The 25,166-nt window shown below is 37.1% G+C and overlaps 1 protein-coding gene and 1 long non-coding RNA gene across 8 annotated transcripts in view; one reads left to right on the forward strand and one right to left on the reverse strand.

The window, feature by feature from the left end:
- The window catches only part of RANBP17 (RAN binding protein 17), a 267,383-nt gene extending 265,546 nt beyond the window's left edge, over positions 1–1,837 (reverse strand). For all 4 annotated transcript variants that reach the window (XM_072947248.1, XM_072947247.1, XM_072947249.1 and 1 more), the window contains exon 1: positions 1,662–1,837. In XM_072947248.1, coding sequence (XP_072803349.1) covers positions 1,662–1,679 — 18 coding nt within the window. In that variant the 5' untranslated portion in view covers positions 1,680–1,837. The remainder of the gene's footprint in view (positions 1–1,661) is intronic.
- Positions 1,838–1,887: 50 nt separating this feature from the next.
- The window catches only part of LOC140688421 (uncharacterized), a 47,721-nt gene continuing 24,442 nt past the window's right edge, over positions 1,888–25,166 (forward strand). For 2 of the 4 annotated variants that reach the window (XR_012063104.1, XR_012063102.1), the window contains exons 1-3: positions 1,888–1,965; positions 6,620–6,689; positions 12,157–12,269. This is a non-coding gene — a long non-coding RNA (uncharacterized lncRNA). Of the gene's footprint in view, positions 1,966–2,017; positions 2,155–6,619; positions 6,690–12,156; positions 12,270–23,902; positions 24,193–25,166 lie in introns of those variants that run through there. The other 2 variants (XR_012063105.1, XR_012063103.1) reach the window with 2 other exon arrangements.

The raw sequence follows: 25,166 nt of genomic DNA on the forward strand, positions 1-25,166 counted from the left end.
ACACATCATCCTTCCAAGTCTGAAAACATTCCAAACTTTCACCATCCTTTTTAATTCACCCTCAAGATTTACTGAACTATGAACATCTGTTTACCTATTTACAATCCCTAAGTCCTCCCTGTGCGATTCTTCCTGTGAAGATTTCTCAAAGGGCATACTAAAATGGTAATAAATAGTATTATTTTGACCTGGAGACGCATAGAAATGACAAGGAGTCAAAAGGTAATGTGTCAGGCTCACAACCTCCTGAGCTGTCAATTACCTGACAGGAGTGGCTGGTTGAAAAGAAAAAGACCTTTTGGAAGACTTGGTAAGTAATGGGTCACTGTAGTCACAGAGGGTCCAAAGAAATCTATAAAGGGATGTGACACTTAGATACACTGTCATATTATGAAATTGCTTACCTCTCCAAAGTCATCTCCTGTCATCCAGTCTCTCCTACTCCCTTCCCTTTTATATGGACCCTAGGCTCCAGCCAGACTGAACTTCCTGCTGTGCGCCACGGTATTCCTTAATTCTTTGCCTTGGATCACACTCCCTTTTGCCTCTATACCCATTCCCTTCTTCTTCGTCTGGCCAACCTCTACAATTATTTCAAGATCCACTAGACTGCAAGTTCCCTGAGTGTACAAGTCATAAAGTTTTGCTAGAGCAGTATCTTAAGTGCCTAGCAAAATAGGAAGTAAATAAATAAGTGGATGAACGGAAGCTCAAAAAAGCTTGCCTGAGAAGCATAGCAACTCTGCCTCACTCCTTCCCAACACACACACACACACACACACACGGTTAACTACTACTTTTCAATGTTCCCCCTGATATCCTGTGATTAACTGTGTATCACTTTTCACATGTACCGCAATTGTCCGTGAATTCCATGAGGGCAAGGATGGATAAGATGATGTAATCCCTTACCCCAGAACTTTGCACAGTGCTTGGTAGGGGGAGGGGGTACTCTCTATAATTATGTCTGTTGAATGAATAACTGGATGCATATGCCATAGTGCCCGAGAATACGTGAGCCTTCTTCCTCAAGAATCCCATCCGGACCATCTCTGCGCTCCTAGCGCGCGCGCCCTGCTCCCGTTTCTTCCTCCAATCAGGCTGCAGCCGAGCCCTCCTTCGCAACTCCCTATAGATACAGCCCTGGCCCGCTCTGGCCAATTAAAGTCCAACTGCTGCGCTGCTCCTTCGGCGGACCCATGCCCCATCTCGAGCCCCTGAGTGTGTAGAGGCTGATCACGGAGCCGCGGCCGGCGGCGCGGCGGGAAGGCTGGTCCTGCCCGGCTCCCACCTGCCTGGGAGCCGCCAAAGCCGCCCTGGACGCCGCGCGGCAGCGCCGGGGAGGGCAGGCTCCCGCGCCGCTGGTCCTCAACATCCGCACCTCCCCCGAGGGGCGAGCTCCTAGCCTGGCTCCTGCCCCTCCACCCGCCACTCCCGAGCTCGGGCCGCCCCTTCCCCGGGCCCGGGCTCGGGCCCAGGGTGTGCAGCCCAGGCCAGTGCCCGGGGCCGGGGGCCGGGGGCTGGGGCTCTGGGGCTCCGGGCCGCCCACCCTTGGCCCCGCGGCCTCCGCCGCCGGCTCGGCCCTCAGTCTCCAGACCCCAGCGTCCCGCAGGGTTCCCGGGGCGGCAGAGCGGGGATCCCGCGGCGCAGAGCGCACTGACCTGGAAGTGCAGCGCCATCTTCCCGGGAGGCGGCGCCCGTCGGCGCCCCGAGCGCCCGAGGAGAGGGAGCGTAGGCGGGCGCCGCGGAAGCCCCAGCCGCCCGCGGGGTCCCTGCGCCGCTCGCTCGCCTGCTAGTCGCCTCAGCCGCGCGCGGCCTCAGCGTTCGAAGCTCCGGACAGGGCGGGGCCGGGGGCGGGGCGGGGCGACGGAGGAGGCGGCGCGCGCAGAGCGGCCCGAGAGGGGTGGGGCTTGGAGTCTCAACCGCCCCTCGCGCTCAAGTTTTAACCGCCCGTGGCTACCTCAGGTGAGTCGAGACCTCTGACCTCTGTCCTTTGACACAACCATGACAACCCAACTGTCAGGCAGGACTCCTGACTCTCACATCTCCCGCAGACTCTCTTGACTTCTAACCCCTACAGCACAACTATTGCCTGTGGCTTCTGACTTCCCCATCTCCACAACTTTTCTTGTCCCCTGACACCCACTTGCCCTGGTAATCAGCCGTAACCTTTGACCCCTACGTGCCAACTGCAGTTTTTGACCCTTGACTCCCAGAATCCAACTTCCACTCTTTTCAAACTTTATTTTGGTCAAAATTAAACTGACACTATCTACATGTTGTTAAGTTGTAAAATTTTACTCCACCTCTTCTTGTCTCTATTTCGTTTAAAGGGAACTTATATTTCACTGTAAATGATTCCATTGCAGTGAGAATTTATTTGAGAAGTAGGTCAAAGTCACTCCTTTCTGGTGCTCTTCACTTCCTCTTGAAGTTTGACACTTCTAGATGAGGTCATTGTACTTAAGTGTGAAAAAATTCATGTAAATACTTCTTATAGTTCAGGTTTACTAGTGACAAATTCTCTCGGCTTTTGTTAACATGAAAATGTCTTTATTTCATGTACATTTTTAAGGATAGTTTTGCTGGGTATAGAATTCCATTTTGGCTTTTTACAATTTTTTTTTGCATTTTAAAAATGTCTTTCCTTTGATTTCTGGTTACCATCGTTTCTGTTCAAAAGTTAGCCATCAGATTGTTGCTTCTTTGAAGGTAATGTGTCTCAGCCTCCTGCCTCTTCTACTTAAAAAGTTTTTTCTTTCTTTTTGGTTTTCAGCAGTTTGAATGTGATGTAGTTGTGTGAGTGTGCATGTGATCCTTCTTGGGATTCATAAGGCTTTTTAAATATGAAATCTGATGTTTTTCACAATGTTTGAGAATTCCCAGTCAGTATTTCTTTAAATATTGCTTCTGTCCCTTTCTCTCTCTCTTCTCCCTCTAGAACTCCAATTTCATGTATATTAAACCTTTTAGAGTTTTCCATATGTCTCTTATACTCTTTTCTGCATTTTTGGCCTCTTTCCTCATTGTGCTTTAATATCTATATTTTTACCGACCTTTCACCCAATTCAGTAAAACTCTGTTCTTTTATGTCTGAGCTGCTTTACAACCCCTCTGCTGAATTCTTAATTTTAGTTATAATATTTTCAGTTCCATAATTTTCATTTGTCTCCTCCCCTTCCATTTTTTGAATAGATTTCAAGACTCTGGTGAAATTCTTTATCTTTCCTTTATTTTCTTGAACATTTTAATCATCTTATTTAAAGCTCCTATCTGATAACTTCAATACCTGAATCAGCTCCTGGGTTTTAGTATTTGATCCTATTTTTTCAAGTGTGCCTCAAAATTTCTTACTAAATGTCAACCAGTGTGGAAGAAAAACTATAGAGGTTCTGGATAACAGATTTCTCCAAAGATGTTTTATTGTTGTTGTTATTTGTTTGTTTGTTTTTAACTGTAGTAGGCACATAGAATACCAGTGGATCACTTCAATCTAGTTGAAGCATGGCTTTATGCTCTTAAACTCAGGTTTATTTCAGTTTTACCCGTATTCCTCGGTTCTGATCCCTAATAGATCTTACAACTAAAAGCCTGAGATGTTTACTCAAGCCACGCTATTGGCTTGAACTCTAATCCCTGTCTCCCCAACACTGTGCAGCTGCTGAAATCTCTGTTCAACTCTTTAGATGCTCCTGTTCTGCTGTTTCTTTTTTTTAAATTTTTTTTTATTGAGATATAGTCAGTTTACAATGTTGTGTCAATTTCTGGTGTACAGCATAATGTTTCAGTTGTACATATATTCCTTTTCATAATTCTTCACTATAGGTTACAACAAGATATTGAATATAGTTTTCTCTGCTATGCATTATAAACTTGTTGTTTATCTATTTGACATACAGTGGTTAGTATCTGCAAATCTCAAACTCTGAATTTCTCTCTTCCCACCCCTTTCCCACCCTGGTAACCATAAGTTTATTTTCTATGTCTGTGAATCTATTTCTGTTTTCTAGGTAAGTTTATTTGTGTCTTTCTTTTTTAAGGTTCCACATATGAATGATATCATATGATATTTTTCTTTCTCTTTCTGGCTTACTTCACTTAGAATGATGATCTCCAGGTCCAGCCATGTTGCTGCAAATGGTATTATTTTATTCTTTTTATGGTTAAGTAGTATTCCATTGTATAAATATACCATAACTTCTTTATCCAGTCATCTGTCAATGGACATTTATGTTGTTTCCATATCTTGACTATTGTAAATAGTGCTACTATGAACATTGGGGTGCATGTATCTCTTCCGATTAGAGTTCCCTCCAGATATATGCCCAGGAGTGGGGTTGCTGGATCATATGGTAAGTCTATTTTTAGTTTTTTGAGGAATCTCCATACTGTTTTCCATAGTGGATGCACCAAACTATATTCCCACCAACAGTGTTGGAGTGTTTCCTTTTCTCCACACCCTCTCCAGCATTTATCATTTGTGGGCTTTTGAATGATGGCCATTCTGACTGGTGTGAGGTGATACCTTGTTGTAGTTTTGATTTGCATTTCTCTGGTAATTAGTGATATTGAGCATTTTTTTCATGTGCCTGTTGGCCACTTGCCACTTGTATGTATGTCTTCATTGGAGAATTGTTTGTTTAGGTCTTCTGCCCATTTTTTGGATTGGGTTGTTTGTTATTAAGTTGTATGAGCTGTTTATACATTCTGGAAATTAAGCCTTTGTCAGTCACATCATCTGAAAATATTTTCTGTCATTCTGTAGGTTGTTGTTTTGTTTTGCTTATGGTTTCCTTTGCTGTGCAAAAGCTGATAAGTTTAATTAGGTCTCATTTGTTTATTTTGGCTTTTATTTCTATTGCTTGGGTAGACTGCCTAGGAGAACATTGCTAAGATTTATGTCAGAAAATGTCTTGCCTATGTTTTCTTATAGGAGGTTTATAGTATCTTGTCTTATGTTTAAGTCTTTAAGCCATTTTGAGTCTATTTTTGTGTATAGTGTGAGGGAGTGTTCTAACTTCACTGATTTACATGTGGCTGTCCAGTTTTCCCAACACCACTTGCTGAAGAGACTGTCATTTCTCCATTTTATATTCTTATTTCCTTTGTCAAAAATTAATTGGCTATAAATCTGTAGGTTTATTTCTGGGCTCTCTATTCTGTTCCATTGATCCATATGTCTGTTTTTGTGCCAAAACTATGCTGTTTTGATTATTGTAGCTCTGTAGTATTGTCTGAAGTCTGGGAGGGCTATTCCTCCAGCTTCATTATTTTTTTTCAGTATTGCTTTGGCAATTCTGGGTCTTTTGTGATTTCATATAAATTTTAGGATTATTTGTTCTAGTTCTGAAAATGTCCTGAGTAATTTGATAGGGATCTCATTAAATCTGTAGATTGCTTTGGGTAGTATGACCACTTTTACAATATTAATTCTTCCAATCCAAGAGCATGGAATATCTTTCTATTTCTTTAAATCACCTTGAATTTCCTTAATCAATGTTTTGTAGTTCTCCATGTATGTCTTTCACCTCCTTGGTCAGATTTATTCTTAAGTACTTTTTTTTTTGGATGCAATTTTAAAAAGGATTGCTTCTTTACTTTCCTTTTCTGATATTTCACTGTTCTCCTGAGTTTCTTAAAGTCACTCTTTGTACCTGTACATCTTAAAAACTGACTGATGATTTGAGGGAAATCTGTACACAGATTTTGGGGCTCACATCTCTGCAGTTTGCTACTGTTTAGAATTTTGTCCCTCAAATCCCAGCTGCTTTTGTTCCCAAACTCCCATGTCTGCTCCTAGTCTGGGGGGTGGGGGTGTGGTGGGCAGAGAGGGCTGAGGAGAAGCTGAGGTGAATGTGGATCTTGCCCTAGGTGCTCTCATGCTCTCAAGGATTGAAGCTGATCAAGTCCTGCCTTTATTGGTTGTTCTCCAGTAACTTGAAGCAGTTATTTTATATATATATATGTATATAAATTTATACATATAAATATATATGTGTATATAGTTGTTGATACATGGTGAATTATTGTTAAATATATATTTCTTTATAGTTGTTATATATGTAATATAGTTGTTAAATAGAGATATTTGTTCTGCTTTTATCATTGTTTTCAGTGGGAGGTCTAATCTCGCATAAGCTAATTCGTTATGACAAGACTCTTTGCATCTTCCATTCTTCACACTTGATTTTCATAGGTTGCCCGGAGTCCATGAATCCTCATCTCTACAGCTCAACTCCTCAACTTTAAAATCTTCCATCCCTCATCCTGCCATTTTGTACTCCTAAATCCTAAAGGTTTCGATTTCTATATCTTAACTTTTATTTCTATGTCCCAAGACATTTGATATCCAATCTCATTTGTGATTCCCACATCCCAACATTTCTGACTCTCACATCCTAAGCACCAGTGTTGATTACTGACCTCCCTATTACCTCTGCCGCACAGTAAATACCCCATTATTTTAACCGCCTATTGCCTTTGCCTAACTTCTAGATCCCAACCACACTATAAAGCTATTGTTTTAAAATAGCATCTCTATTACCTCAATTTTTAGGTCATCACGAGAGGAACAATTACTCCAGATTTGATTATTTAGCTTTTTCTTTTCCCACTCCAGAATTTCCTTGGCACAAATGAAAGGTTGTGTGTGACAAGAACAGCAGCTGACTATTCTGTGGATTCACCAGGTAATTCTGGAAGTGAGAAACCAATTATTTTTTCCCTTTAAATTTGAGTGACTATGTAAGATTTCTGTTTTTAATTAACACTCTCTTCCATGATTTTCTGTCAACAAAATACGTGCACAATTCCATATATTTTTTGTCAATTAACAAAATTTAAGATAGAATTGTGTCATTACAGCTATTAAAATCAGCACAGAAGATGCTCCAGGATGTCAAATAATTCATCTCTACCACAAAACTCAATTAAAGGAGGGACATTTAGCGCCCTTAGGAATTACACAATTATCTTCCTTTATAGCAACTAGCCTTCTAAAAAAGACAAATAGATCTTTATCTTTGTATCTTTTCAGGGGATTCAATTAACATTTGTAATTCTGATGCTTTAGGAAATTCATCTAGCAACTCAGAGTTTGGAGTTGTTATTTCTAAGGTCAGGATAACAGTAAGTCTATTATTTAGAAATTTCACAAGAAGTGATATTGAGATGAGACAAGCAAGCAGTGTTTAGGAAAACAGACATGTAGCCAGATAACCTGGATTAGGATGCCAGCTTTCTCACTTACTAGCTGTTAAACTTTGTGCAGTTACTTAATCTCTCAGTGCCTTCATTTCCTCAACTATAAAGTGGAGACTAGTAGTATCTATCTCATAGGTTGCAGTGATGACTACATGAGGTAATATTATATAAAGTACTTAGTATCTGGCAAATAAGTGCTACATAAATACTGATTTTTATTATCAAGTAAATTCATATCATTCTTTCAATATCATTAAACCAATATATTTAATGGAATGACATTTTAATTTTAATCAAACAGAGTAAATTATTCCATACTTTTTTACTTTGTAAATGTACAATCAAGCTGGATATTTCCTCATTGTCCCTCCTACCCAACCTGGCTTCTCAGTCCTGGAAATTTCTGAAAGTCTGTGACATTACCGACATTAACAGTATTTCTAGTTCGTGTTTTCATAAACAGTGGGACTGAAACTTCAAAATCTCCAACTAAAATTCTCACTTTCTGAGTACTTAAAATGTGAAACCTATGATCATTTATTTTTGCAGCACATGTAAACAAAATATAGGAAACATTAATACACATTTCCCTTAACTTATTTGACAAATGTAATTCAATTAAATACACTTAGTGAGATTGCTTAATACCTCAATAGGCTTGGAGAATCCAGCAGAGGGCAGGCAGGTGAGAGAAATAAGAGAATGCATCCAAAAAAATTCAAATTTATGTAAAACCCCTCCAAAACACAGTAGTCACATAAAATATTTACCTGTGTTTATTTCTTTCATGTTGGTCGATTTCATCTATATTTTTGTTTTGTCAAAAACAAAACTTTAAACTTCATTTATTGAAATACTCAGTGTAAAACCAGAGTAACACACACAAAATTTTTTTCTTCACTGGTGACATGGATATCAGTTATTTTATAATCTTTATTTTATATTGATACTAAAAACTATACGCACTTTTTCTTTAACTGATTTTCACTTTTAACACCCTGGCAATAATAAAGGCATACTGCTGTGTATTAGTAATGCCATTATTTTGACAAATAAAAATTAATGTTTCTCATTCTGTATATTGCCATGTATTACTTATATATTAGTTCTTCCACATAATAATAATAGTTTAAAGCATTGATATGTAAGCAAGATAGTAGCATTATGTTAATATGTTTCCTGTAAGTTACTGCTAAGCAGGATCTTGATAAAATGTGACCTAATATGAAATGATATTAGATCAATTAAGCAGTATAATCTTTCTGAAAAAGCAGTTTTGCAGAATGTATATCAGAAACCTTGAAAATATTTATCTTCACCCACCTTCTAGAAAGTGATTCTAACAAATAGCCTAATTTTTTGGAAGAGTTTTATATGCAGAGATATTTATTACAGCATGATTTACAATAGGAAGAAACAGACAGCTTAAATAAATTATGGTACAGCATATGACAGAATCCTATATGGTTCGTTAAGAGATATTTATGGAGAGTTTTGTTAAAAAAAAGAAAGAAAGAAAAGAAAAGTGGAAAATGCTATGTTGTAAGGTTAAGTGTAAAGGGGAAAATGAAACAATATATCATTTCAATCAAATGAAAAAAGGCATAGAAAAAAAATAAATGGAACAGAATACAAACAAATGTTAACTGTGCTATCTTATGAATGGTGAAATTAACAGGTGATTTTTCCTTCATCATGTTTCTGTGTTTTCAAGATTTCCTAAAATGTACATTATTCATTTTTATAATTAGAGAAAAACGTGATGTAACAAAAAATCAGACCGAAAGAGATTACTGTTAATCTTATTAAAGAAGTACTTATTAAAGAAGTGCTGATGGCAGGTGTATATGTTTGGAGAAAGGCCAATTAGAAAAGTTGAACTTGACCAGACAGGCAGTTTTGCCACAAATCTTTTTTAGAATAAGGCTAAGTATGGATGTGGTGTATGTGTGTGTGTGTGTTTGTGTGTGTATGTGTGTGCATATAATGTTTTAAAATAATGCAGGCTTTTTTTAAGGACCCAGATACTTAATTTTATTCAGTTTTTAATGTTTGGAAAATAGTATTGTTTTGCCATTTACATTTTTTAAAAGCTACTCTGCTTATCATCCAACTCTAAAAGACTATGATTGATTCTTTTAAAATTATGAAATAGTGATTTGTTGAAGACATGGCATGTTAACAGTCCTGCCAGCCTAAAAGCTCTGTGACTCTTGACTTTTTTTTTTTAATCAGAGAGGTCACTGATGACTCTCTAGTTGACTACAAAAGAGACAACTGTCAATGAACATGGAAACTTAGGCTTTAAGTGCTACCTGGAAGATATCGGACAGTGTGGCTATCATAGCACACTGGCCACTTTCAGAGGAAGCCAGAGCACTTTCAGTGTACTGAGAAGAGCGAAACAGGATAAAGCTCTTCTCCATCAAATATGCAAAGAATTGGGCATGTAAATTAACCTTGACAGGTCTTGCCAACAGCTGCTGGAGAAGGACAACCTCCTTTTCCAGTTCTGGTATCATGTGCTGATAGTATTTCCTTGACTCACAAAGGGTCATATCATAGTTAAATAATGCAGTCTTAAATTGAAATTGAGATTATAAAATGTGTTATCTGTAAGGAAATAGAGAGATTCCCTTAGAGAATCTGTCACCATTTATAGCCCATTTTATGCACATAGCTACTTCCCAGAAATAGGCATGTCCCATTTTCAAGTGCTTTCTTCTAAAAGATTTCCGTAAAATGTTTAAGTCTATATCATTGAGAGCAATACTGTTTAATTGTTTTTAGAGCAAAATTAATTTGGAATAAAATATAAAACTAGGTCCTTCACATACTAAGAAAAAAGTAAAATGAAAAAGAGGTGGATGAGTCAGTGTGACAAAATATTGGTAATTATTGAATCTGGGTGATGAGTCTATAAAGCTTAATTATACTGTTTTTCTCTATTTTTGAGGAAGCCTGAAAATTCTTATAATAAAAATCAGTAACAGTTCAATGACTTTATGGTTTACTGTGAAAAACCTCAATTCTGTACTGTGAGTTTAGTTTTAGAATCTTACTTTTCCAGTTTTACCTATTACTACTTGCACTTAAGCACCCTATAATGCTATGGTGAATGATTTGTGTAGAATTATTGTATTCCGTGCTTTTCTTACACTGTTTCCTCCACTTAAATGTACTTTCCACCCACATTCCAAGAATTCCCCAGAGATGTGGTTTAAAAATTTGTTAATACAAACATAGTCCCTGACTTACAATGGTTCCACTTAATGATTTTTCAGCTTTGCAATAGTGTGAAACTGGTAACGCATTCAGTAGAAACCTTGCTTTGAATTTTGAATTTTGATTATTTCCTAGGCTATTGATATGGGGTATGGTACACTCTTGTGGTGCTGGGTAGCATCAGCAAGCTGCAGCTCCTAATCAGCCATGTGATCACAAAAGTAAACAACCAATAAATATACTTACAACCATTCTGCACCCATACTACTATTTTTTTTTTACTTTCAGTACAATATTTAATAAACTGCGTGAGATATTCAACATTATTATAAAATAGGCTTTGTGTTAAATGATTTTTGACCAACTGTAGACTACTATAAATGTTCTGAGCATGTTTAAGATAGGCTAGGCTAAGCTATGATGTTCAGGAGGTCAGGTGTATTAAATGCATTTTCGACTTAGTATATTTTCAACTTATGTTGGGTTTATCAGTATGTAACCCCATCATAAGCTGAGGAAGATCTGTAGTAACTACTACAGGCATACCTCAAAGATATCTGCGGGTTTGGTTCTAGACCATTGCAATAAAACAAGTTTCGCAGTAAAGCAAGTCACATGAATTTTTTGGTTTCCCAGTGCATAGAAAAGTTATCTTTACACTATACCATAGTTTATTTAATATGCAATAGCAGTATGTCTAAAGGAATAATGTACATACCTTAATTTAAAAATACTTTATTGCTAAAAAAGGCTAACCATCATCTGGGCCTTCAGTTAGTTGTAGTAATGGCATCAAAGATCACTGATCACAGATTATTGTAACATATATAATAATAATGAAAATGTTTGAAATACTATGAGAATACCAGAATATGACCCAGAGACACAGAGTGAGCAAATGCTGTTGGAAAAATGGTGCTGATAAGATGTCGGACACAGGCTTGCCACAAACCTTCAATTTGTAAACAACACATTATGTGTGAAGTGCAAAGAAGCAAAGCACAACGGAACGAGGCATGCTTGTATTTTTTGAGAGCCTACTCTGAGCAAGGCAATGTGCTGGGTGATTGACGTATATTCATTATTAAACTATCCTGAGATACTCCTGAGAAGGTATGGCAACAGGACCAAAGAGGTAAAATAATTTACTCACAGTCTTTTTCACTCTGAAGCATATTATGCTATTTATCTATTTATTTATTTAACCACACCAGTGCGTGTCAAACCTGAGAATAAATTGGGATCATCTGGAACAATTGTTTTAAAATACAGAATAATGAGGCACACCCCCTGTATCCTGATTTTTTTTGGCTGCATTTGGGTCTTGCAGTTGGTCCTTTCATCAGGGTGTCAAGATGAGTCTATAACTTGTAATCTTCGAATCACACTTTGAGAAACACTGCACCACCATCCTTTTTCTTTACCACCATGTATAGACCTCTAAGTCATATTGATGCCTTCATACACATGAAATGGTTTTGTAAATCTTCTAACACCTTAAATATGTGAGGTATTATTGTATTGGCTGACATGATTTCAATGGAAATGTTTTAATTATATCAAACTTGAATTTTAAAAAGTGACCTGGAGGAAAGAACTCATTAACATTATCAACAAATATACTAATATATTGACTGTGTGAACTGTGCAAATACTTCACATACTTACATTGAAATATGCCTATTATCACCAGGAAGGAATTTTATCTGGCTCTTTCTTCCACCCCAGATGTGGTGTTGGATGGACTGAAACTTTACAACCAAAAATGACATCATTTCAAGTGAAGTTCTCTGTATCTTGAGGAGGCAAAGAAATAATAGGACTTACAAGAAAAAAAATAAGTAAGTGAGAAATGTGTGTTAAAAAATGGTCCTAATGTGTAAAGAAATGTTTTTGGAAATAATTTGTTCATGTATAAATTCAATTGGTACAAATAATTGGGACCTTTTTAAATTCATGTAGTCTCGGTTAGACTTTCAGCCAAAATTGCTCCAAAAATACATGTGTTTATGCAGCCTGGAAAGGGGACTTCCAATGACAGAGAAATCTTGCATTATAAACTTATTCAGAGATGCTTGTTATTTAAATGAGCATGGACTATTTAGGGTGGTTAAAATTTCCAAAAAGACTTGGTAATAATGAAACTGTGAAGTGTGCTGTACTAAGTTGGGTGGGGGATGCTGAGAAGGAGAAAAATAGGAAACTAATGGGGGGAAATGGCCCAAATATCTGATAAGGGACTTGTATCTAGAATATATAAAGACAATTACAACTCAGTAATAGAGGACAACCCAATTAAAAATGGGTAAAGGACCTGAATAGGAATTCCTTCAAAGAAGAAATACAAATGACCAGTGAGCATGTGAAAAGATGCACAGCATCATAAGCCATTGGGAAAAGTAAGTCAAAACTATGAGAGATCATTTCACATACACTAGGATGGCCGTAATAGAAAAAAGGTAATAATTGTTGGTGAGCATGTGGAGAAACTGGAACCCTGATGACCCTCTGTTGGGAATGTAAAATGTTGCAGGTGCTTTGGAGAACAGTCTAGAAGTTCCTTAAGTAGTTAAACAAGGAGTTAACCATATGATGCAGTATTTCTACCTGTAGGTATATACCCAAGGGAAATGAAAGCACGTCCACACAAAAATGTGTACACTAGTGTTTATAGTAGCATTATTCCTAATAACCAAAAAGTGAAAACAACCCAGACGTCCATCAACTGAAGAATGATTTTTTTTAATGTAGTATTTACATACAGTGGAATAATAGCAATAAAGAAGAGTGAAGTACTGACACATGCTACACCGTGGATGAACCTTAAGAACATTATGTTAGGGAAAGAAGTCAGTGCCAAAGGATCACATATCGCATGATTCCATTTATCTGAAATGTCTAGAATAAGAAAGCCCATTGAGACAAAAAGATTAGTGATTGTCTAGGTCTGGACAGATGGGATGATTGGAGGGTGATGACAAAGAGAGGAGTAGGGTTTCTTTTTGGGGGTAGTGAAAATATAAAATTGTGGTGAATGAAATTGACTATGGTGATGGATGCACAGCTCTGTGAATATACTAAAAGTGATTACATTGTACACTTTAGATGAGTGGATTGTACAGTATGGGAAATATATCTCCATTAAAACAGTTAACAAAAAGGGACCATATCAAAAAACACAAAAACTGTTTTTATAATATAAGGGATAGAAATAGTCATTACTCCAGGGTGTCATTTTCACTGTGTGGATGGGAGAAGAAAAATGTATTTTTGAGCACTTCTGTACCAAGCTTTGTACAATTCGTATTTAACACTACCAGTTGGCAAGGTAGATATTTTCTTAGTTTACAGGTAACTTCAAAGATCGGAAACACCTTTCTCAAGGTCAGTCACATAGTTAAGTGGCAGGGCCCATAATTGAATAAGATTTGTCTGTAAGTAAGTTTTTTTTCCCATTACATCATAACTAGCTTCATAATTTTATTTCAATAATGGAGCTAAATCTCAAACAGACTCTTTATTCAGAAATGAAATACAACAACTAAGAATATGGTAAATTCTATTTTGATGTTATTTTTTTTAATCACATTAAAAATATCCTAAACTTCTAGAGTTGCCTCAGAGGACATTTTTATCCATTTAAAGAATAAAACTTAAAATATATGCATATGCACATATTCAAGTAATATTTAACTATGTTTACTAAAAATTCTTTCTGAAAAATAATGCAATATTATTGTTGCATAAGTGATTCAACTTTTGGAAATTGACATTTATAGCCCAGGGTACAAAAATTGAGTCCAACTATGTGAATTTTCTTGCTCACTTATTTAGCTATTTGTTGTAGTCTTTATAGCAGTTGATACAAGCTGACATTGTATGGTTATTTGATGGCTGGTACGGTTCTAAATGCAGATAGTTTTTATAAATTTTATATTCTATAGCTTCTACTTCTTAATATTAAGTGTTTTTTTCATTAGCAGTAATCTCGGGAAATCAGAATCAGTCAATTTAACATTAAAGTAATTTTTCGTTTTTGTTCTGGGAAGGCAGGAATGTCAGTGCCAAGGGCACCAAATAAAAAACCAGAAATCACATAAATCCCCCTTTTCAAGGGCAAAACTACTCTATGTGACCCTTGGAAGTATTAGTTTGTGAACATCCAATGAAAAATAAATGGGATAAGAAATAAAACAAAAAGTGAACTGGTGTTAAATTGTTGCTTTTCAACATTAGGGAATACATTTTATATTGAGAAACTCATAAAGAATAGATGATTTAGCTTAGCTCTCCTAACCAGCAAATTTTCTGTCCTAGCTTGTGTTAAAAGCTTCCAATATTTGGTAATACTTTACTTTTTTGTTTTTTCTCTTTGGGGAATATTTTATGATTGCTAACAATAGTAACCTTTTTTTGGACTTAAATGAATCAAACCTCTTTAGTTTTAATGCTGAATTGTCCACAAACCAATTATTCCATTCTTGGCTAAAGGAAACTATGATATGACTTCACTGCTCCAGCTAATACCACATATTAATCAGCAAAGCTGGCCCTTTAATTTTCCTGTGTATTACAGACTTAATCTACTCACAGTAACCTGTGCTAATATCACTCATGACAAACCTACCTGTCTTGTCTGCAAGAGGTCTCACAGAGTTTCTACAGCTCGAACATGCTCAAAGTTCAAACTCAATCTATTACATTATCTGCCAAAACCCCAAAGAAAATCACACCCAATGGACTGTTAAACCACATTAGGTTTGTATTATTTAGCTCAAGAACACTGAATCAGAGTTAAGTAAATGCTGCTTTGAAAGTATTTTAAGCGGTTCTAGCTTGTTTTTGCTGATAAGTATATATATATATATATCAGTATGTAAAAATAACTGCAAATTGTTTCTTATGAATGTAGGAAAATCATCATTATGTTGGCAAAATGGTCATTTGGCAAAGCATGTGGATTCACACCATTACAGGAAGGTATTAACATAAATTAACAGAGTAATGGTTAACTATGTTTTTGTAAATGTGGTCAATTTTTAAAGGCTTGTCACAAGATTCTGAAAGAATCCTACTTGCTGAATTAATTTTCTTATACTTTAACTTCGAATGGTGCTATTATTCATGTAGAATAGAATATAGAATTCTAATTCATGCAGAATTGGAATGTAGAAGGAATAACCAAATCAAGAACAGTAAGATTTGTATACCCAAATCATTGACATTGCTAGTCCTTTTAGACTCAGCCTTAGGAACTCACAAATTACACTAAAAAGTTGTGAATCAATTATTAGAAATGATGTAGAAGATTCCTGAAAACTAGCTTTGATGACCTTAAAAATGATACCTGGGGAGCTACCCTAATTTTAAAAGGTTTTTTCAAAGTAGGCTCTGGAAAACTTAGTCTTATGAATACCCATTAATAATAAATATGATAATGCTATCAGAATCATTGTACTTCAAGTGTTCCTGTAGTTCTAGTAAGTACCCTGGAGAAAACAACCATTGTTTCTCATTTACAACAGAATACATTCACAGTAATAGGTTAGGGCTGATTGGAGATGTTATTTTGAATACGTGGGTCTGAGGCAAAAATAATCTCTTTGCTAAGCTCTGTAATTCTCAAGAGTTTTGAGTTTCAGCACATCCAGTACTACGGCGCTCTGCAAACTGCATCTGTGTCTGCAATTCTAATACTGAGTTAGAAGGGGTTGACATTATTGTAGTGAGGACATTGCTGGTTAAGCCTTCTTTCATCCCGGGAATCTCCTTCTTGGAGATCTCAAGTTTTTGCTTGTCAGAAACAAATATAGTAAGGAAACCTGTACATGTGGACTTCTGAAACTCAGTGGAATGATCATATTCTGAAATGCAAGTGTTTATAGTGACAGCATGTGGTAACGCACAGTGGGTTCTAGGCGGGTACTGAGGTAACTGTTGGATTTGCCCTATTTCATTAACAACTATCTTCAGAACTGTATTTTGAAAAGTTTGGTGAGCAATTTAGAGCTCTGGAGAGGACGCATTAGGACATTTGAAAATCTGTAAGAAATTGGAATGACTCATTTTTGGAGAATGAAATATATTAATACGGGGCTGCAAAACTATCTCTGGGAAAGTTGCTATTGTAATTGCTTTATTTTTCTTCATCTTTCTGAATGATAGCAGTAGTTTTATGTTTACATTGGTTTCTTTATCCTATCAAGGAAAATGCAGTCTTCCAAGAACTTTATTTTGTCTTGTTATAGCTCTTAAGAGCACTGAAATAAATGCAAATGATTTCCCATTGACATAGGAAATCTTTTCTCCTTACTTATCAAGTAATGTAGATTTACAGGCTATTTACATGTGTGGTTCTTTTAAATGATATGCTTTGACTGTCACATCAAAATGAAATTTCATCCAATTGATGATGTGCCACGTCCATACTTTAAAAAAAAAGTGTTGAACCCAGTACAGATATAATTCATATTTATTAAGGCATTTACCTTTTTGCTTCTTATTTTAAATTCCATTTGATATCACTAAGTTAAAATTTAGTTGATTTTGCATGATAACTGTAGAAGAGATAAAGAAAATTCTGTTATGATTGTTGTGAAATATATAAACAGAACCATTTGGTATTACTTGCTGAAGTCACATAGTCGAACTCTATTATAGCTGAATTTTTTATTCTTGTATAATTTTGTCTATGAAGTACCACTGAAGCAAGCCCTGAGACAACTAACTCCACACACTTGAGTTTTTTAAATCTGTTTACCCAGGAATTAAGTCAGATTATGACCACTAATAGATATCAGGCTTTTATATCATTTCAATACATGTAGTCAGTGTTAGAAATGGAAAAACATATGCAGAGACTTATATCCTTAATTCTTTAAAAATTCCACTGAATGATATGGGGATTCTATATTACCTGATTCACAGGGTCCTTTGTTTCGTGCAAATGTTGGTGCTCTGCTGAGAGTTTAGCTCCTTGAACTGGCAGACATTCTCATAGGTTTTCCCTTTCAGCCCACCGAAGCTTTCCTGGGTCACACAGATGCATCATGGCTTGGAGATTCCTCCATCTATCAGCACCTCTTCATCCAAGACACATGCCAGGTGGTGCTTACACTAACCATAGAGATGACTGTTTCTGTCTGAGTCACAGAGCTGACCTTCCATATTCCCATATTCTAAGCAGCAGCCACATTGATCCAACATAGTCCCTGACAAGCAGTTTGCAGGCTGGGAGCAGAGTTCTAAATTGCATTTTCCTCAGTCACCACCTCCCCTGAATAATCTCAGCCAGTTCTCATGATGCAAAGTGGGGAGACTTTGCAAAACACGTAGCAGGGCTGCAAAGACCACTATGCTTATCAGAGACTTCATTCAAAGCAGTGAACATGAAGCTTGAATGTTTAGTTTTAAGCCAAGAGGGGGAAAAAGTCCCCATTTCTTCTTTTTCTTTTTCCTCTTCAAAGAAAAAAAAATCACATATCTGCCTTAGATGATTTCAAGCCAATATTGACATCAGATTCCAAGTCTAGAGAAGATAAATAGGATATTTGAATATCCACAAATGCTCTTCTGGGATGCAGTTTTCATAAGGACAGCTTTTGGGTTTAAAACAAACTATGCTCTTGGCAGTAGAAGTGTTGTTTTTGCTTCCTGTTGGTTCCAGAAGCCAAATCCTGAGACGGTTATTGTATGAGAATAGAATTGTTTCACCACTTAATATTAAGCCCAAGAAATTTTAAGAAAAATTATGTTAAGTATAAAGATTATTATCATGTGTGATTTTTTTTTATATTAGGGACTTTCTGTTCTTTTTTCCCTCCTTCCAACTTTCCTTCCTTATTTTCTCTCTCCCTCCCTTTTTCGCTCCCTCCCTGCCTTCCTCCCTTTTTTCTTCCTTCTGTTCTAATCATAAGAGGGAGACTAACATGTTCAATTCATCTGTGCTACTATTTTGTGAAATACTAGAGAATATCTATGCTCCAACCTCACTGGCCTCTGTTTTTTTGAGGGTCAAGTGAGGCTTTAGGGCATTATTTAACACACCATGATTCTAAAATAGCTGCTAAATAAGAATAAAGCTTGGTACTTGTAGTTAAACATGGTAAATGAGTTCTCACATGTTCCCTCCTCAAATCGCACTAAAATGACAGTGAAGGAATTTGAAAAGCACACACTGACAAGGACCCAGAGAACAGGAGAAGACTTCATAGCTAATGAGAAAATCAATGCAGTGTTGGAAGCTGGGAAGCAAATGTACAGGTGGTAGCTGGTTTGGCACATCAGAGAGAATAGAACTTTAGCTATCTGTAGTGGGAGAAGGTGACAAGGAACCAGACACGTTGCACTGCAGAAATCCAGAATGTCAAGACTTGACACCAGTCGGAACCTCTGGAGACCAAGTTGTAGTGTGGGGCTGAAAACAGGATGTTTTGAAAGTTAGTCTAAAGAACAGTGAGATCCCTTCCAGGGTATCTGATTCAAAACAAAACAAAACAAAACAAAACAAAACAAAACAAAACATAACCCAAAGGTTAATTTCTTGGAAGGTTTGCTCAGCTGTGGCCAGGAGATTTAATGAAAGTCAGGTTACTGTACAGTAGCACCTCATGCCCGTTTTCCCTCTGGGCTCCCAGGATGCTAGCATCCAAGTTTATACCTTCCAAGGAAGAAACGGGAGGATCCTTCTAGGGGGAAACTGACCTACTAGAGACACAACCCTTGGGTGGTGACTTTGGGTACTGACCAGTGAAAAAGCTGGCCCGCCAGCTCATCACCCTTTTATCACTCTCTTAAAAAGCTTACCAGTTGGATGTTCTGCCCACACACAGAACTTCCTATATCATATTTAAGAGTGCTTCAGAGCGATACAGGCAACAGGAAAGCCTCTAATATGAAAGACGAGAGTCAAATAAGCAAATAAGAAAAATACTGCTTACAGGAAGTAGACAATTTAGGGAGCAGAAGAAAACTTTTAAAAAATGTTTCATCTTTAGAGAGAGAAAAGAAAATTTTGCATCCTTGGAATAAGCATAAGATGCTGTAATAAAGAGACATTCAGAGAAGAAGAAATAGACCCTAGAAATGAAAAATAAAATACCCAAAATAAAAAACCCATTAGTTTTTGTTTTCATTTTTGTTTTTGTTTTTGTTTTTACTGAGGTATAGTCAGTTTATAATTTTGTGTCATTTCTGTTGTACAGCACGATTCTTCAGTCATACATGAATATACACATATTCATTTTCATATTCTTTTTCACTGTGACTACTACAAGATATTGAATATATTTCCCTGTGTTATACAGTATAAACTTGTTTATCTATTATTTATGTATGAGTCAGTATCTGCAAATCTCGAACTCCCAGTTTATTCCTTCCCACCCACCTCCCCTCTGGCAACCACAAGTCTGTATTCTATGTCTGTGAGTCTGTTTCTGTTTTATATATTAGGTTCATTTGTCTTTTTTTTTTTAATAAGATTCCACATATGAGTGATATCAGTGCTATTTTTCTTTCTCCTTCTGGCTTACTTCTCGAGGGCTATCCATATTGATGCAAATGCAAAACCCATTACTTTGAAGTAAAAGTTGAGGAAATCATCCAAGACGAAAAATAAAAAGGCAAGAAGATAGGCCAAAATAGATGAGCTAGAAAATCTTTTTTGGAGTTACCACATCTAACTAATAGGAGTTAAAGAACTAGAGAAGAGAGAAATTATCATAGGGAAGGAAATTATCAAACAAACCATACAGGACAACTTTCCAGAACTGAATCCCATGCATCTCTATGTTGAAAGAGCCTGCTAAGATCCCAGCACGATAAATGAGGTCAACTTCAAGAGTGATCAGTGTAGTTTGGGGCACTTCAGGGCTCCAGAATGAATGTTGGGGAAAAACAAAACAAAGCATGCACACACAGAAAAATGTGATGCACGTGATAAATTGCTTGGTGCATTTGACCACACTGAGAGTTTTATGATTCTGGTAGAGAGCTGCAGGTGAATTAGTAATGGAAATATAAAATAGTAAAGAAATGGAATGATAATGCAATTATTAATTCCTGCGAAAACTACTATGCAAGAAAAGAAAAATTATCAAGGTGTACTACTACTGTTGTTCATCTGTGAATAATACTTCTATGTCCAAATCAATGTAAATATTGACTGTCAGCCAAAAATTCTTACATTTTTATATTAAAAGGAAGGAAGAGGGGAGTTATGGGGAGGGCATGGTGGTTGAGAGTTAATCCTCATCTGTCATAGTAATAAGTCAATTATAATTCAAAATCTTAAGAAAAAGTCAAGAAATAGCAATTAAGTATATTTTAAAGGAAATATGAAGATAAATAGCAGAAAAAGCAGTTGAAAGAGTTTTACTCTGGGGATGAGAATTAGAGGTGGAAAGGGGTAGAGCAAGGAACCATTGCTATTTGTTCAAAGTCCTATGGAACTCTTTAATGTTATATGCATATGTTACTTGGCTAAACATAAATTTTAAATTAACAGTAATAGTAACAGCACACAGTTAGATAATTACTTATGTCTTGGTTCAAACCTTGACTCTGCCTATCACCAGCTCATGACCCTTGGCAAGTAGTTTCACCAACTTGATCTTAAAATGTCCTCAAAATTGGAATATATTTTGCAGAGCTGTGATGAAAATGAAAAAAGATACATATGTAAATGCTTCTAGTAGATACAGAGACACTTAATAAGTAGCAGGTTTTTTTTCATTAGTTCATTGCAATCAATAATTACAGTAAAAGTAAGTCTTCTTAGAATAATTAACCTACTCTGGCACCATAACCTTTGGCTAAATATCACTGTGGGCAGAATATTGTATTGGCTTGCTTTAGACTCTTGCTAAGTGGCCTGGCTGTTGCCTGAGAAACAGTGATTTAAACTAGACATATGGATTTCTGTCTAAGTTTGATAGATGAGGTAAGATAACAACTGGAAAAGGGGGAATCTCGAGGAAGGGGGTGGGAAGGGAATTGATTTTGGTTTTCTTCAAAGGGCCGGTGTCATTTTTCTTAGATTTGTCATCATGTCTTGTTTGATCACTTGAAATCTCGGTGTCAAATACCAGCTATTTGCTTTACAAAAGCAGGTTTTATAGAAGAATTAGAAAGTTTTGGGAAATAAAGAGGAAAGGAAGAGACAGTGTCTGATGCTAGTTGCCATCCTAGAGAAGGACTGCTATCACAGGACTGGGGCTCGAGAGATTCATAAACAATGAAGTAGGACTAGAGGGTGTGGTGGGGCACACATGAGGTGTCCTTTGTTTTCTAAGTCTTGGCTAGTCAGCTTCCTTTGAAACCTCACAACCCCAAACTTAACCCAAATAACTAGCTCATGATGTGGTTATTTATACTCCCCAACCCCCCGCCACTTCCAAAAATGAGAAAATTTAAGCAACGAGGTTAAATAATTTGCCCAAGATTGAATATTTAGCAGAGCCAGAATTCGTACCCCAGTGAATCTCACTCCAAATTCCACCTACTTTTTTTTATTTTAGCATTCTCTCTCCAGACATGGACTTATTTTTATGAAATAAGTGCATGCAAGCCTTTTGTAAAGCATAAAGTATTATATAAATCCAAGAAATTTTAGACATTATTTCACATGTGAAAGGTAAAAGATACCTAAAAATCAGAAAACCAGTTATACTCATGTAACACTCAATGTATTTTAGTTTGTGCAGCAGGTTGAAAAGAGAAGGGAACACGAGGCCAAAATGGAGAAGAAGTGGAAATAGAGATGCAAAGTGGTGGATTTGGGTACTTCAAGATGAAAAGAATAATAAAATTATTTCTGTGTAGTGGAAATTGCTCAATTTAAACATTCACTTCTTGCATGAAAAATTTTATATTATGAATTTTCTGGGTATAAATTAAAGAGGGGTTATTTCGAGGCTGATCCACAAAAAAGTTTAGGTTTTTGTTACTCAGCGTGTGACTCAGGACTGGGAAATCACCTGCCTCACCTGGGATTTTGTTGGAAATGTAGAATCTGGGCCCCACCTGGTCTTCCTGAGGCAAGGTGAGCAGTTTAACGTGACCCCCAGGTGATATGTGTGCACATTTCAGTCTCAGAAGCATTGCTTTAGACCAAAAGCCAAAGGTTGTGGATGAAGAGAAAAGGGCATAAATTTGGGCAAGGAGTTTATGGGATTACATATTTTTTATGAGAAAAATGAATTTCAGAGAGTATCTTGAGTATTTTTTATGACTAATCAGTATGAACAAATTATTCCAATTGTCACAAAAATGACTGGATTGTCACTAGAGAGTGGAGATGTGGAGGTAAGTTGTATTGTAAATAAAGTTTATTGAACAAAGAGACAAAAAGTTTAGGTATTAAAAAGGATCGGGACATTTAATTCAGCCTACCACTTACCAGCTATGTTTTAATGAGCTGAAGAGGACTTAAATGAAATCTTGGAAATTTAGCTTAAAAATTTCCCTCTAATATGTTATGAATAAAACAAAAGCAGAACTTTGGGATTCCTTGCTTGTCAAGGAAATTCAGTATTTCATAAAGAAATTTAGTTTACTCCTTCAGTGTGCTAAGGAGGAGGGAGGGAACGGATATCAAGCACCTTGTGAAGAACCCAGCAGTGGAGCAGGAAATGGTACCCTTAGGTCTCCTGAATCCCTGCTAGGGGATAGGTCACATTTCCTGGCAACCTGTCATCATCATTTATGATTTTGAACTCTCAGCAGAACATGATACTGGAAGAGATTGGTGGAGACGTGAGGGAGGGGCACAGAGATTCAGTGATGTTAGTGGTGATGGTGATGATGTTGATGATAATGGTGGTGGTGGTGATATGATGGTGATGATGGTAGTGTTGGTGAGGATCATAGTGATAATGGTGACGGCAGTGTTGCTGAGTCCAAGCTCGTACTGCGAACCACTCAACAAGCCAGTAAGTTGAGAGGCAAGGTATGGGGCAAGGAATAGCAACTTTATTCAGAAAGCCAGCAAACTGAAAAGATGGCAGACTAGTGTCCTGAAGAATCATCTTAACTCGGAGTGGAATTCAGGCTTCTTTAATGCTAAGGGAAAAGGGGAAGGAGGAGGATTCAAGATATGGGTAAAGGTGGATTGCAGGCTTTTTGGAGCCACCTGTCCTAGGAAAGCATAACATTTCTTTGTTCTTCAGCTTGCTCACATAGGCTGCATCACAAGGCTGCTGCAAAACTTTAAGTCGTTGGCAGTTATTTTTACTTTACCATTCTTATCTCTGCTTATTTGCAAGGTTTCAAGGCTGAAAGCAAACTTATCTACAACTAACCCAGGACTGGGGCATGGGAACTTTCTTCAGGGAACTCTGTGACCTATTTGGGCACAAGCAACATTTCCCTAATGTTTAACCCTTGCCGTACAGAGCTAAAGTAATAGAACACATTGGCTAAAGAACTTGGGAGGCAGTTTCAACATGGTGTTAGTTCTGATCTTCCTCTGTTACAGTGGTCAGGAAGGATAAAAGTTGAGAAAAGCAGTGCTAAGGATTCTCCTTCTTAAACAAAATACACTCCTGATACTACTTCCGCCAACGTTGTTCGTTCTGGCTGAAGAAGCGTGGCTTCAAGAAACTGAAACTGAGGATGAAAAAAGAGACTTGGGCATCCCAATGTGATCTTAGCATATATGGAGCTTTCCAGAGCTCTATGAAATGGATGTAAGTGAATAATCCTTATTGTAACCCACAACCAAGGTTAAAAAAAATCAGGAGCTGCACTAAATGTATCTGGCAAGCATTTCGTCTTCCCTTAAATAAAATAAATTCCCTTAATAAAGCCAATGGAGGCAGGGTTGGTGGCGGGGGTGGGGAGTGGAGAGGATGTGTATGATTTATTATGGAGCAAGGAGAGGGCCTTGGTGGTTCTGAACTATCTATTTAGAACTGCTGGTTCTAAAACCAAGTTGTACATGGGTTTCTCTTTTTGTGCCAATCTTACATTTTTTAAAGAATATAACTTTTATGGATATCATCATTAGTGCTATAAGCACAGGGAAGTATAAGTTAATTCTACAGTAAAGTGATTATTAAATCCATTAGTCATATACAGGGAATCCATAATTAACTTATTCTCCAGCATCAAGTAAATGATTCTACTGTGTGCTTTAAGAAAGCAATTGTTCACTAATATGCAAAATACAGCAGAACTATTAGATCATAAAGCTATGCAATCTTATAATTAAATTATAAATTTTACATATTTTAATAATGTGCTTTATATACTTTAATTGTTTTCTACGCAAGATTAAAAGGAGGTGCCACGGTTTCTCTCAGACATATTATATCTTGACCTGAACCGTGCAATACTTAATAATAACTGATGAGCATCTAGCAGGGATGACAGCAGTCTTTCAGCAGCATCAGATATTTCTTTGGATTATTGCCGAGGACGAAAATGAAGATATGCATTAGTCTTGAGTGGAGTCGCAGCTATACCCTTGGGCTTTCTTTTGTTTTCCACCCTTTTGCTGTTATAACAGCGGCAGGCATCCATGTTCTCTCTTCCCAGAAGGGGCTGGCCTCCATTCTCCCTGCCTGCCTTGGCTGTGCACGTGGGTAAAGGCAACGCGCACATTAAATTCTCTGCGGGGGACTTATGTGCCTACATGAGCAATCTATTGTTATTATTGTGTTTTGGATTAAATAATGGTGCCATCCTTTTCCATGTGCACAATTAAACGTGTCTGAAAGATCTGGGAAATACCGCAGACC

Source organism: Vicugna pacos, chromosome 22 (genome assembly GCF_048564905.1).
Source record: "Vicugna pacos chromosome 22, VicPac4, whole genome shotgun sequence".
NCBI lineage: Eukaryota > Metazoa > Chordata > Mammalia > Artiodactyla > Camelidae > Vicugna > Vicugna pacos.